This window comes from Pollachius pollachius (genome assembly GCF_949987615.1).
Source record: "Pollachius pollachius genome assembly, chromosome: 6".
Taxonomy (NCBI): domain Eukaryota; kingdom Metazoa; phylum Chordata; class Actinopteri; order Gadiformes; family Gadidae; genus Pollachius; species Pollachius pollachius.
Window position 1 is genome coordinate 3,961,289 of NC_136939.1, and position 14,460 is coordinate 3,975,748.

General features: G+C 42.6%; 2 protein-coding genes across 2 annotated transcripts; both read left to right on the plus strand.

The window, feature by feature from the left end:
* Positions 1 to 7,440: 7,440 nt before the first annotated feature.
* On the plus strand, positions 7,441 to 8,388 carry LOC307076890 (olfactory receptor 2AT4-like; the record flags this gene model as incomplete). Its single annotated transcript, XM_079738112.1, has 1 exon — positions 7,441 to 8,388. The coding sequence occupies one exon, from the start codon at positions 7,441 to 7,443 to the stop codon at positions 8,386 to 8,388; it is 948 nt and encodes a 315-aa protein (XP_079594238.1).
* Positions 8,389 to 10,401: 2,013 nt separating this feature from the next.
* LOC307076488 (olfactory receptor 2A12-like) lies at positions 10,402 to 11,349 on the plus strand (the record flags this gene model as incomplete). The annotated part of the gene is made up of 1 exon (XM_079737514.1): positions 10,402 to 11,349. One exon carries the CDS (start codon positions 10,402 to 10,404, stop codon positions 11,347 to 11,349), a length of 948 nt encoding a protein of 315 aa, XP_079593640.1.
* Positions 11,350 to 14,460: the final 3,111 nt, after the last annotated feature.

Sequence of the window (14,460 nt, forward strand, 5' to 3'; positions counted from 1 at the left end):
ATAGTTCTTCTGCCGGAGAATAAAGTGTTTTTCTAAAAACAAAGTTGATTTAATATAAACTAATTTCATGTACAGGAGCATAAAGCACCAATACATATTGAGATAGCTGGTGGTGAGCTTGGATGGTTATATTATGGCTAATAATCCAATTCTCAATGGGAAAAATGAATGGGATTTTTACTTCCAGAACCAGACTTTTGAGCCCTTTTAGAACAACAATGTAAGCTAAATATATTTCCTTTAAATAAAAAAAACAACAAATGACAACAAATTGTAACTTACCATGTTGAGTCTGGTATAGCCACTGGCTATATTTGGGGGTTTTAAGCCAGTCTGGGTCCCAGCCGGATTCTCGGTGTTTGCTGCCCCTATCTGGGTCACCGATGCTATAGCTAGCGCTCGGTTGGTTGCTCTCACTGACATCTCCTCCCTCTGCCCCTCTGACTTGTTCCTCCACGCCTGTCACTCGCCCTTCTTCCCCACCTGTACTCTCGTTTGGCACCGTGTTTAGGAAGAACCTTGAAATACCTTTTTGTCCTTCATCCCTTTTAAGTTTTTTTGGTGGTGCCATGCTAATGATGATATAACTTAATGCTGTCAGATTGTCCGTTATGATGGGGCATCATCTGCGCACGCGCGACACCGCAGTTTTTTGTTTTGTTTTTTCATATTTTTTTTTAATCTTTTTCCTTTTTTTTTCTTTTTTTTGGCCGGTTGTTGGCCTGGCGGGGGCGCTCGTTGGCCTGGCGGCCCGCCAGGCCTGATCAATGGTAGGGGAAACACTGCACCTGGTCTCTCCTCACTTGGCCCAGCAAGCTAGCATACTGCCCACCATGGCGGGTTTCATAGTGTTGGTGAATGTTAAATTCTTTGAACACCGCCACCGTCTCTTTGCAGATTAGACAAACTGCCTTTTCCTTGCACTGGACAAAAAATTAGTCATCTGTCCACTGCTGTTTAAAAACTTTGCACTCTGAATCTATTTTCCGTTTCCCCAACAGTTTCGACATTTTGTTGTCTTGCTTTCTTCCGTTCTCCACGCCCGCGCTTACTTGCCGCTTGATCTCCTGCGCGCATTTGCAGCTTGATTGCCCGACACTGCGGCGCAAACTTGGTGACGTCACGTTGCCAAGCTCTATTTGACATCTCAAATATATGGAAAAGAACTAGGTAAAAAAAATTAACAATTGACTTGTATGTTATATTTAAATTTTCACTTCCCTCGTAAAAAATATATATATATATATATATATTTTTTAAATAGGCCACGTTTAGAGGGATTGTTTGGGATCATTAATCACTCCAGTTGTTTAGGTGGGCCGGTTCCGGCCCGGGGGCCGTAGTTTGGGGACCCCTGGTCTATAGCATATAGCCGCATTTTCTGATTACAGTTTAATGCATTTTTCACCACAGACAATTTGACTGGAACTACTTAGCAGGTAGTTGTTTTTTTGCGTTCAAGATATTAAATGATTTCTTGCCGATGATCCATGGCTGCCTTTGTGAATGTCGGCACACATCGAATAATCGATTATTCGTTCTTACCACCCACTGATTATTCGACCATGAAAAATGTGAGTTATTCACATCCCTACTGTAAACAGAGCGCATGGTACAGTGACCGTAAGCTGCTCAGGGCCACACCCCCACCCTCCTCCTTGACCCGCCTCTCTCCTCATTTGCATTAAAGCTACAGACACCAAAACGGCGCGATTGGAGAAAGCTCAATGTGCGACTGGCTCGTAGTGGCTGTAATTCGCACCATGGCAGAATTTCTGGAACGTCTTCAAATACTGTGTTAGGGGCCCACTAATATCTATATTAAAGCATCCATTAAGTAGCATGCCAAGGGACCTTAAAATTTGCAAAATATTGTTATTTTGAAAATATTTTTTAGTGCTTGTATTTTTTTATGCTAGTTTAAGATTGTATGTTTGAGTTAGGAAATAAACATTTTAAAATTATCAGCAATCTGTGTGCATTTTCCTTGATAACCAAACAAGTAGACTCATGATACCGTTTATTATAACACAATCGCCAATCGCATTATTGTCCACAATAATGTCAATATGACTTTTTCACCAAATCGTGCAGCTTTACTTAATACGATTAAAACCATAGTTCGACTATGCTCCTCAATTGGACAACTGCAATTGTCAGTTAACTTCGGGTCCATATAATTTCTCCGAAGCTCAATTTAAATAAATCGCTTTTTCTCGTTTTTTGACGGCATCAACCATAAACATGTAAATAAATTATAGAAGTAGTATAAAAAAGAAATCTAAAATGAGTCTAAATTTGATGTTAAAAAGACGTCCAAAAAAGACCACATTTGGACTATAAATTGCCCTTACACAGAGGTCCCACGGACGTCAACATAAGACGTTCGGTAGACGTCGAAAAAAAGACGTCGCCTGGCGTTAAAATACAACCCCTTCAGTGGACCGAAATTTGATGACCAATAATGACAAAGAAAAGACGTCACTCCGACGACACATTGCGCAGTGGGGGGACTCCTTAATAGATTCATTCACACAATTACTAAAATGATGCCTTGCACATTTTGGTGTATTTGCTCAGTTGTGTATTGATACAGAGCAGGCTTAATTTGGACTATGAGTGTGGCTGAAAGTGGTGTCTCAACGTGCAGCATAATATTCTACCTTATCTACCACTTTGGCCTTTTTTTGTTTGACAAATTGTTCAGTATTGCAATTACTGTAGTAGTACCTGCCCATTTTGAACAATGGCACGAAGAATGTCGTCCCGTGGTGAAGGCGGTCTTGGCTTTGTCCTCTGGGGCCATGGCCACCTGCCAGTACCCACTCTGGAGGTCCCATGAGGAGAACCATGCGTAACCAGCCACGTAATCGAGGGACTCGTCTATCCGCGGCAGTGGGTAGGAGTCCTTCACAGTTCTGTCATTCAGTGGACGGTAGTCGACGCAAAACCTTGAGCTTCTGTCCTTCTTAGGAACCATTACGACTGGTGACACCCACGGACTCTCTGATGGCTCAATAATGCCAGCATCCCTCATCTCTTGTATCATCTGATAAGCAGCAGCTCGTCGGGCTTTGGGCAATCGTCTAGGCCGCTGGCGGATTGGCTGGGCATCCCCTGTTTTAATAAAGTGTTTATTTTTTAAGTGGACCAAATCTGTTTGGCCAACGTGGGGCCAGTGGCAAAACTGTGTCGATACTCATACAGGAGGTTCCACAACCTATCCTGTTGCTCAGAGTTGAGGCCTTCCCCACTGTTCTCCCAGATGCCTCTGACAGTTTTACCGGTTGCTGACTCTTGCCCAGAGATGGGGACCACACTTGCAATCCGTATGACAGCATGGGGGTGTGACTGGGCACGTGCGTCTGATTCTGGGGGTATGAGGTCGTCAGACTGTGGAAGAGGGCTTTCTGAAAAGGGGGCTTCCCATTGTGGAAGACATGGTGGGTCCCCCTCCGCATCCCCGTTCTTACCAACCTTGTTGGCTATTTCAGAAGTGTGGGGATCATTCAGGAAGGGGATGGACGTCCCATCTTTGAACGTTACGGTACGTGCTCCGAAGTCTAGTGAAATGCCTGCCACACACAGAAAGTCCATTCCCAGTAAACAGTCCTCTTTTATTTCAGCGACCCAGACTGGTTGGTAGGCTGAGTAGGTCTCTATTTCAATCAGAGCCTTCCCTCCGGTAACTGTGGTGAGATGAACATCTGTTGCTCGTGTTTGGGTTCTGGCAGGCATGAGGTCTGGGTGCAGGAGCGACGCAGTTGAGCCTGTATCCAGTAGGGATTTTGTCCATTGGCCATTAACCAACACAGGCACTCTACAGCAGTCGGCGGTGAGTGCGTTATGAGGAAGAAGAGCATGGGTGACAGGGTTGTGAAGCGCTTTTGCAACGCGTCGTGTGTCATTGTCTTTGGGGAGCAAAGGGTGGCCCTGGTCGCTCCCCTTTTCACCGAGCCCTGAGCGTTTCCCGGCTCTTGCAGGGCAGAATCAGGCACTGTACAAAGGCGCCATGTGTGACCTCTTTGGTGGCATTTCCAGCAGACTTGGCTCTGTCTGTCGTCCGGCGACATCGCTGTGCATTCGTAGCCCGTTGGGGACCGGGTAGGTCCAGGAGGCTGATTGGCTTGGGTCTTAGGCCGTACGGAGACGGCCTTGTTGGCTATTTCAGAAGTATGGGGATCATTCAGGAAGGGGATGGACGTCCCGTCTTTGAACGTTACGGTACGTGGTCTGAAGTCTAGTGAAATGCCTGCCACACACAGAAAGTCCATTCCCAGTAAACAGTCCTCTTTTATTTCAGCGACCCAGACTAGTTGGCAGGCTGAGTAGGTCTCTATTTCAATCAGAGCCTCCCACCTCCCTAGCATGGGAGCTTTCCCTCCGGTAACTTTGGTGAGTTGAACATCTGTTGCTCGTGTTTGGGTTCTGGCAGGCATGAGGTCTGGGTGCAGGAGCGACGCAGTTGAGCTTGTATCCAGTAGGGATTTGGTCCATTGGCCATTAACCAACACAGGCACTCTACAGCAGTCGGCGTTGAGTGTGCTATGAGGAAGAAGAGCATGGGTGACAGGGTGGTGAAGCGCTTTTGCAACGGGTCGTGTGTCGTTGTCTTTTGGGAGCAAAGGGTGGCCCTGGTCGCTCCCCTTTACACCGAGCCCTGAGCGTTTCCCGGCTCTTGCAGGGCAGAATCAGGCAGTACAAAGGCGCCATGTGTAACCTCTTTGGTGTAATTTCCAGCAGACTTGGCTCTGTCGGTTGTCCGGCGACATGGCTGTGCATTCGTAGCCCGTTGGGGACCGGGTAGGTCCAGGAGGCTGAACGGCTTGGGTCTTAGGCCGTACGGAGACCTGTCTGGGTTGGTAGTCCAAGCCTTCTGTGAGTATGTCTTCCACTGTCAATGCTTTATCTAGTGCTGCCTCCAAGGTCTGTGGGTCAGTGAGTCGGACTTGCTGGCGCAATGGGAGGGGTAAGAGGCCGTGAATGAAGGCTTCCTTAGTTAACACCAAGCGTGTTGCATCATCAAAATCAGGAAATCCCCTTTATGCAAGGTAACGCAGCTCAGCCGCAAACACCCCTAATTTTTCTCCGGGTTCCCACACCTGTTCGTTGAACCTCTGTCGCAACACAACTGCAGGAGTGGTGCTTCCAAAACGCCTCTTTAAGGCACTTAATATAGCTTGTGAATTTCCAAGGTTGGCTGTGGTCACATCCAACAGTACTCTTCTTGCCTCCCCTTCCAATGCTGAGACTAATTGAACAGCCCTTTCAGCCGGGGACCATTCGTTGGCTGTCGCTAGCAGCTTAAACTGGGCACAGTAGGTTTCCCAAGATGGGAGGCAGTCATAACGTCCCAATTTGATGCGGCTGCCCCTGGGGACGGGGTCTGGTGCTGTTTATTGGAGAGTAACCAAGGCAGCAGTAAGTGCAGTAGTCAGAGCCGGAACCAGGTCACCTGGTTGATCAGCAGCGGCAGCCATGGAACTAACATAGTCATTGTTGGCTTTATTAGCATCAGCATGGCTCCCCGTTTCATGTGGTTTAATAACACAGCCTCTCCCATCATGGACATTATGCTGCCTTTAGAGCTATTAAGGAAATGTCCAAAAGCATGCTCCATTGCAATGCTCATTCTCTGCATGAAGTCATCTTCTATTTGAGCTGTAATGTCTTTTTGTAACTCTGGGATAGACCTTGGTGTGCCACCCACTTTACCTTGACGATCTTTTGGGGCGGTGACGTCATCTTTGTCTGTTTGGCTGAAGTCCAGTCTGCGTGCATGTAGATTGTTTACATCTCTCTCACCGGCGACCTCAGTCAGCAAATTGGCCAGTGGTGAGTGAGACATTTCTTCTTTTCTCCTTACAACTTGGCTTGCATCAGTTGGTTTTCTCATTTCTCATTGGTGTGTCCCGCCGGACACACCAATTGCGCCATCTTAGGAGGTTCACGTGTAGCATATACTAACTATATATAATATCTATGTATTTATCTATGTATCTGTATAATTGCTGAACACTCTCTTAGTAGTCTCTACTCTCAAGGGTCTCAATGCGGCTTTGGTCCGTGTCTCCCCAACGTGACGTCATGCAATGTATTCTGGGGGAAATGAGAATCAATAGCAAACCGCTAAAATAGTACCTACTTTTTCGTATTACATTCCGTTTTGTGATGCCTAACAACATTAAATACAATAAATAACAGTTTAAATCTTTATTACCGACAAGCAAATTGCACAAATTCGTTGGAAAATAAACCTTGCAACACGGCCTTTAAATCTCAAATGTCTGGGACAAAGCTATTTGACACTAAAATGGAAGAGTAAGGTACATGGATTTATATGGAAAAGTCTTCTAAAAACACAATTGCATAGAGTTCCTGCTGCTCAGGGCTGCGAAGACAATGTGAATAAAAACAAAAAAAACATTCAAAGCCTTGAAACTAATACTTGCCACAGCGTATCCCTCATCAGGAATAATCTGTGAACATTAATCTGTGAACCGCAATTATTCCCGAACAATCCCTTTTTCCCTTGACTAAATCTCTGAAATCGTTTAGACACTCGGCACTTATTAGACAAGTGCGCCAAAGCGCAGAGAGCCCTCCCTTCACCAGATTCCAACCAGCCTGCTCCTCTCTCATTGGCCTCAGTGTTGTCCGTCCAGTCCAGTTTATTGTTTAGGTGTACTCCTGGCAACTTGTACAAGTCTTCTATGTTTATTTGATCCCCCTGGATGGTAAGACAACAACAACAATGGCGTGAGGAAAATCCTGAGGCAGATAATAGGGCCTCAGTCCTACAGCCAGCAGCTCTATATCTGTAGTGCAAATCCCCTCCATCACTGTTACATGTCCAGGGTTAGTTTTGTTGGTTACTACTTGGCCTGACCATTAAAAAAATAATAATAATATTAAGTCAAGCAAGTGTTAAAATAATATGGGACATGAACTCCAGTCTCCTGGGTGAAAGAGTTTATCCATTCCTCCAATGCATGGATGGAGTAGGGCCTTGGCTCAGACATCAGAACTCTTTATAGTGGGATGCCCATCGGAATCCCTCCTGTGCAGGTCAGTTATGAGGGGCAGTACGAGGACAACCCCCCCCCCCCCAGTTATAATGATGACAGAAGGATAAAGATCCGGTTTAATCCGATTTTATATTATATTTTACATCATTTTATAATGAAATTAATTTATTTTGGGTGAGAGAACTTTAGCCAACCAGAGCGAATGGGCAGGAGCCCGGGCCCCTGAGGGCCCCCCTCCTGTCTGCTCCTGAGGCTGTATCTGGTGATGACGACAATGTACTGTCAGAGGTAGCCATAAAGCTGCTTGCCCCACACATCACCCTGGAGAGAGGGAGAGAAAAAGAGACAGCTATTGAAATACGTAAGGAGAGAGGACCTGGTAAAGCTCTCTAACATCACTTGGATACAAACAATGGACTATAACATGACTATTGTGAGACCAGCATACTTCGTTATCAGTGGCTTTTCAGGAATCCCTCATGTCAACTACTACTATTTATTTTTACTGGTGCTGTACATCATGTCAGTGGTGGAAAACAGTGTAGTGATGGCCTTGATATGCTTAGACCAGAGTCTCAAGACTCCAAAGTATATTGCTGTGTTTAACTTGGCATTTGTAGACGTGGTCGGCAGCTCTGCCCTGGTGCCCAAGGTTATCGACACGTTCTGGTTCGACCACAAGTACATCTCGTACAGCAACTGCTTAACCTATGAGTTTTTTAATTATATGACCCTCACCATGCAGTCTCTTAATCTGGTTGTACTCTCCTTCGACAGGCTGGTGGCGATCACCTTTCCATTACGTTATCAGATCATTGTGAGTCTGAAGACCATGTTCTCACTGGTAGCTGCTTGCTGGATTATTGCCATCCTTGTCAACTTGATAGCTGTAGGGCTTCTAACACGACTGTCCTACTGCAGGTCTGTTGTTATCTACAGCTATTTCTGTGACCATGCACCACTTTATCGACTCGCCTGTAATGATAATCGGCCTAATTATATACTTGCCAAAGTGTTACCAGCTATTATTCTTTGGGTTCCATTGCTGTTTGTCTTGATCACTTACACATCCATTGGTGCTGCTTTGTCTAAAATAGCTGGAGCCCATGATAGAATGAAGGCTTTCAAAACATGCAGTGCTCACATAATTTTAGTGGCTATCTATTACTTACCTATTCTATTCACTTTGGCTTTGGATGCTAAAATGCCTCCAAATGTCAGGATCATTAATATGTCTCTCGCTGCTGTCCTACCTCCAGTGTTGAACCCACTCATTTATGTTTTACAGACTCAGGAAATTAAGCAGTCTCTGAAAAAGGTGTTCAAAAGAATAAAACGATCAAAAATTGCTATGAAATAGAAGATCCAAATTCAATATTTTATTTAAGATATATTTTGTTGTAGTGTGCATACTGTGATATTTATTGTTGAATACAAGTGAGGGATTACATCCAAGTATGTAAATGTCATTGACCTCTACAACATTAAAGTTGCAAAATGTAAGATTGAGGCCCTCACAGTTAGTAGGTGAGAGACTTTCAAGATTTAAAAAAAGCTCAATAAGAAAGTTCTGTTCACTCTAACTGTTCTAATAGCTCGGCAAGCCGGGAGCCCTTAGTGAGAGGGGTTAGGGACTGTCGATAGGAAACGTCTTGCAAACAGGTACGGGCTGGCAACCATTGTTTATAACAACTACATTGGTTTGAGGATGCTATTGATTATATTATTGACATTTTTCCTGACGATAAAATGTCTGGATGTGGCAGAATTACCAACTAATTAGTTCAATATCATTACATTTTGCACATTGAATGTGTCTTGTTTACATTGAAAACAGCCTGGCACATGATTCTGTTTGTACAATACAGTGTAAAAACTACTTTAAAATAACCAGGGGCATTTATTATGTGTAAATAAATCAAAGTGAAATATAAAAAAGGGTTAAGGCTTTTCTTTTAAATGAAAAGGCTTGTCATGTGTTACTGTGTATATAAGATTGTCTGAGGTTTGTACATACAATATCTTAATCTAGCCTTATCTTATGTTTGGTTTAATAAAGTATTTCTAAGCAGAAAGAATGTCTCTGACAAGAATTAACTAACCCAGGGCTTTGGTCATGCAAGCAAGTAAAATATTGTATCCGGGACCTCTTCTCCTTCTTTGGTTTATTGGCAGCTCGCAAACCAATGTTAAAAGGTGCATGCTGCTGACTACTATTCATCGAATAACAAATATGATCAAGATCATCATTATCTGTAATTTTTCCATTAATTAATATCAGCATACTACATGTGCCACCTTTAATATTCATTCATTTTGCAGTTGCAGGCATAGATATATCAATATATTGACCCAGGTGTTTATGAATAGGGTTCAATTTCAATTCGATTTCATTTGTATATTTCCATGGGAATCACTCCTGAGCAGGGCCGTGCACACACATTGCCTTGGGAAGAACGAGGATATCAATCCCCCTGTTGTATTGATGACAGAATGATAATGATTCTGTTCAATCTGATATATTTACAATGTTACTGATACAAACAAATGAATCTGCAGTAGTTAAAACTACAACAATAATACAGCTATCATGGAAAAGTAAACACCAAAGAAATAAATGTAAGCCGTTTCTCAATTCGCGTTCTTTTCTGTACTTGTGCACTTGCGTTCTTGTGAAAGGTCATCAGTGGTTGCCCAAGTACTGTTCCAATTAAAAGTTTGCATCAAGTCTAGTATAGTCTAACAACCCGGAAGTGTTCTTAATTCGTTCTTAAACTGGCCATTCCATCGAGGATGCATCAGAGGTGACTTGTGTGGACTTGGGACCGTTAAATATACCAGAATGCATTTCGCCACTGTCAAAAACCTACCTATACCGTATACATATAGAGTCCTATATATTTTTTAAATATTAGTATGTAAGCTATAATATAGGCTATATAGGAACATTTTAGAAATATAACAAAAATGTAGGCTCATTCATCTAAAATATTTACATACTATTTTAAAATGAAAGAGGCTTTGGTTTTGTTTTATTTGATTTGTTTATATTGTTCAGTAGTTTATGCGTACATGAGGCGGTAGCACAGTTAACATACAATCTGTCCAATCGAGTCCGCTGTTGTTCCAATTGCAGGTGCGTCCTCCCGATCTCGGAAGTTTTTTTTGTTTTGTTTTGTTTTTGGGCAAGAGGAGGTCTTTAGCCAATGATGACAAAGAGGCAGCAGTCAGGTCTGTATCTGATGAGGAGGGCTCTTTACTGTCAGAGTGATGCATAAAACTGCTGGCCCAAGACATGAACCTGAAGAGAGGGACAGAAAGGGAGACAGAGAGGAGCTGGTCAAGCTCTTTGGCATCACTTGGATATCAAACAATGGAATCTAACATGACTATTGTGAGGCCAGCATACTTCATTATCAGTGGCTTTTCAGGCATCCCTCATGTTTACTACTACTATTTATTTTTACTGGTGCTCTACATCATGTCAGTGGTGGAAAACGGGATAGTGATGGCCTTGATCTGCTTAGACCAGAGTCTCAAGACTCCAAAGTATATTGCTGTGTTTAACTTGGCGTTTGTAGACGTGGTCGGCAGCTCCGCACTGGTGCCCAAGGTTATCGACACGTTCTGGTTTGACCACAGGTACATCTCGTACAGCAACTGCTTAACCTATTTGTTTTTTTATTATGTGATCCTCATCATGCAGTCTCTTAATCTGGCTTTACTCTCCTTTGACAGGCTAATAGCGATCACCTTTCCATTACGTTATCAGATCATTGTGAGCCTGAAGACCATGTTCTCACTGGTGGCTGTTTGCTGGATTATCTCCATCTTTGACATGTTAGTAGCTGTAGGGTTTCTAACACGGCTGTCCTACTGCAGGTCTGTTGTTATCAACAGCTATTTCTGTGACCATGGGCCGCTCTATCGACTTGCCTGCAATGACTATCGGCCCAATGATATCATTTCCATAGTGATACCAGTTTTTATTATTTGGGCTCCATTGCTCTTTATTTTGATATCTTACATGTGCATTGGTGCAGCTTTGGCTAAAATAGATGGAGCGCAGGATAGGATGAAGTCTTTTAAAACATGCAGTGCCCATATAATGTTGGTCATTATTTATTACTTACCTATTCTAGTCACTTTTAATGTTGCCGCTAAAATGCCTCGCAATGCAAGGATAATAAGTCTTTCTCTTGCAGCAGTCATACCTCCAGCGTTTAACCCACTAATTTATGTTCTACAGACTCAGGAAATCAAACTGTCTCTGAAAAAGGTGTTTAAAAGAATGAAGCAATCAAAAATTGCATGGAAGTAGAATATCAATATGTGATATTTAATTTTAGATATTGTGTTGAAGTGTTTATTTTGTGTTAGGCAAAACATTTGTAATAGTAGTCAGCACAATCATCTTTGGTATAAAAACCTAACTGAAGAATAATAACTCAACTCATTTAATTCGGAAAAATTAATGCAATGTATTTTTGTGTGATCTATGTGACAAAAAGTTAAAATGGGATCTTAAATGAGCTTATCATTGTTGTTTATCAGATATTTATGTGTCCATGGGCTGCTTTGTTGAATTGTGTGCGATAACCTTCAGGCTGATAGTACACTTGCCAACTTGTTTACAACTGTTATTCTTGGGGTTCCATTGCTGTTTATCTTGATCACTTACATGTGCATTGGTGTAGCTTTGGTAAAGATAGCCCAAACCCTGGATAAAATTAAGACTTTTAAAACCTGCAGTGCTCAAATTATGTTGGTGGCCGTCTCAGTCTCTCAAAGAAATGTTCACAAGAATAAAACAATCACAAACTGCCATTAAGATATTGTGTTGTATTGTACATCTTTTGATAGCTATTTGTTAAAAACATCAAATAAATAAAATCCCCGTCCTTAAGATAACATGTCTTGATTTTACAGAATGGTCAAATTGTTCATTCAATATCATTACAATTTTCACATTGAATACGTCATGTTTATATTAAATCAGGTTGGAACATGATTCTGTTTGTAAAACACTGTTCAAACTATTTAAAAATAATCAAGGAGTTGTAATATAAAGGTGTGTTATTATTTTAAATGAAAATAGTTATGTGTTACTGTGTATAGCAGGGGTCGGCAGCTGGCGGACCTCGGGCCATAACTGGCCTTCAAGACATAATATCTGGCCTGCCAGATTATTCTGAAGTTATATGATTTTTTTATTTATTTTTATTTTATTTTTTTTGAATATCTAATATCTATATCTGTTAGCCTAAATGTAAAGGGCCGGATAAAACAAACTTTTTTTTCTTTCACAACCGTTTTTGAATTTAATTGTATCAACTCCTGCTACTCCTGGAAGGTTAGAGACACACTCGTCACGGTCACGCGTAAGCTGCGAGGGGCTGAGCGGGAGTTATTGGAATCTATGCAATATTATTATCCGGTGGCGCAGCACTGCAGCGACCCGGGCTTGTGCTTCTTGCTTTTATGTGTTTTTACGTGTTCGTACCATAGTTTTCGTTTGTTTGTTTCCTCTTTAAGAACGTGTTTTGGTGCTTGTGACTTTGCGTAAAGCTGATCACGGCACGAATTGACAATCGACATACAATTGACATACAAAGAACTCGGCCGTCCGAACTGCAATTGTTTGTAGCCACCTAGGGAGTTTGGCAACATCATCATAGCCGCTGTTTATGTTCCACCCAGCGGCAATGCAGGCAGAGCTGCTGCGTGCATAGCAGAGTGCGCATTCAAAGAGCTGCAGCGCACACCCTGAGCTCCTGTTTTCTTTTTGGGTGACTTTTAACCATTGTAAACTGGAGACTGCCTTGCCGGGCTTTGAACAATTTGTAAAATGTGACACAAGAAATAACAAGATTCTAGATAAATGTTATGGCAATATAAAGGGGGGATACTCAGCAAAACCAAAGCCCCCCCTTTCCAACTCAGAACACAACACCATACATCTAATAACCGCATATAAATCTGTTTTCAAATCAAGCAAACCTTAACATAAGACGGTTAATGTGTGGTCAGACGACGCAATTGAGATATTAAAGGGGGGTTTCATGTGCACAGATTGGTCCCTGTTCCATGCACTAGAACTGGATAAAGCTACTGTAACTATAACGGACTACATAGAGTTTTGTGTTGGCAATGTGGTGCCCAAGAAAAACATTGTAGTCTACCCCAATAACAAACCCTATGTAACAAAATAAATAAAAGACTGTATAAATAGGAAAGAGCAGGCCTTTAGAAGTAATGACAGAGCAGGGCTGTCAGTTGTCCAAAAAGAACTTAAACAACTTCTCACTAATGCAAGAGAACAACATAGGCAAACAGTGGAACATAACCTCCAAATGTCAAATCCAAAATAACTTTGGGACACAATGAAATCAGTCACTAATATGAACCCTGCAAAGAAACAAATAATTACGCTGGACGAGCACCAACAATCAGACAAGCTGAATGACTTTTACCTGAGATTTGACCGTCAAACCTTCTCCCATGAGTGTGACAGGGTTTTGCAGTCCCTGCCAGACACTGATGGCACCTGCCGCCTGGAAGTCGACCCGGCCAGCATCCGCCGTCTCTTTAGTAGAGTACGTACGGGCAAGGCCGCAGGCCCTGACGGCCTGCCAGCTTTTTTGCTCAAAAGCTGTGCAGAGGAACTAACAACAGCATGGTGTCCAATATTCCAATAGTCACTTAACATTCACACAGTTCCAGCTCTGTGGAAGAAGTCAATTATAACTCCAGTGCCCAAAAAGCCCTGTGCCACAGTAAACAATGATTTCCGTCCTGTAGCTCTCACTTCAATTGTTATGAAATGTTTTGAAAAATTTGTTGTGTCACTGCTCATGAAGGATGTCGAGCCAAAGTTAGACGTGTACCAGTTTGCGTATAAGCAGGAATGCAGTACTGATGATGCAATCCTTTGCACCTTGCACTTTATTTCCAAGCACCTTGAGAACACAAAAGCTTATGCTAGAATTGTATTTGTTGATTTCAGCTCAGCTTTTAATACAGTGCAAATTCACATACTCTTAGAGAAGCTCAAAGACATGAGTGTTAACACCACCTTGATCAAATGGTTTTACTCTTTTTTAACGAACAGAACACAGCAAGTGAAGGTCAACAGAACACTGTCAGACATCAAACACTGCAACACAGGAGTCCCACAGGGTTGCGTTGTATCACCCACACTGTTTACATTGTACACCAATGATTGTAGGACTGTGCACCCTAACAACTGTATGGTCAAATTTGCGGATGACGCCGTGCTTCTGAGCCTTCTACACAAGGATATGGACCCCTCTGTGTACCAGGATGAGATAGACCTATTTATTAAGTGGTGTGACACCAACCATCTTATTCTAAATGTGACCAAAACACAGGAAATGGTTTTGGATCCGAGGCAAGTGACTGACCATGAGCC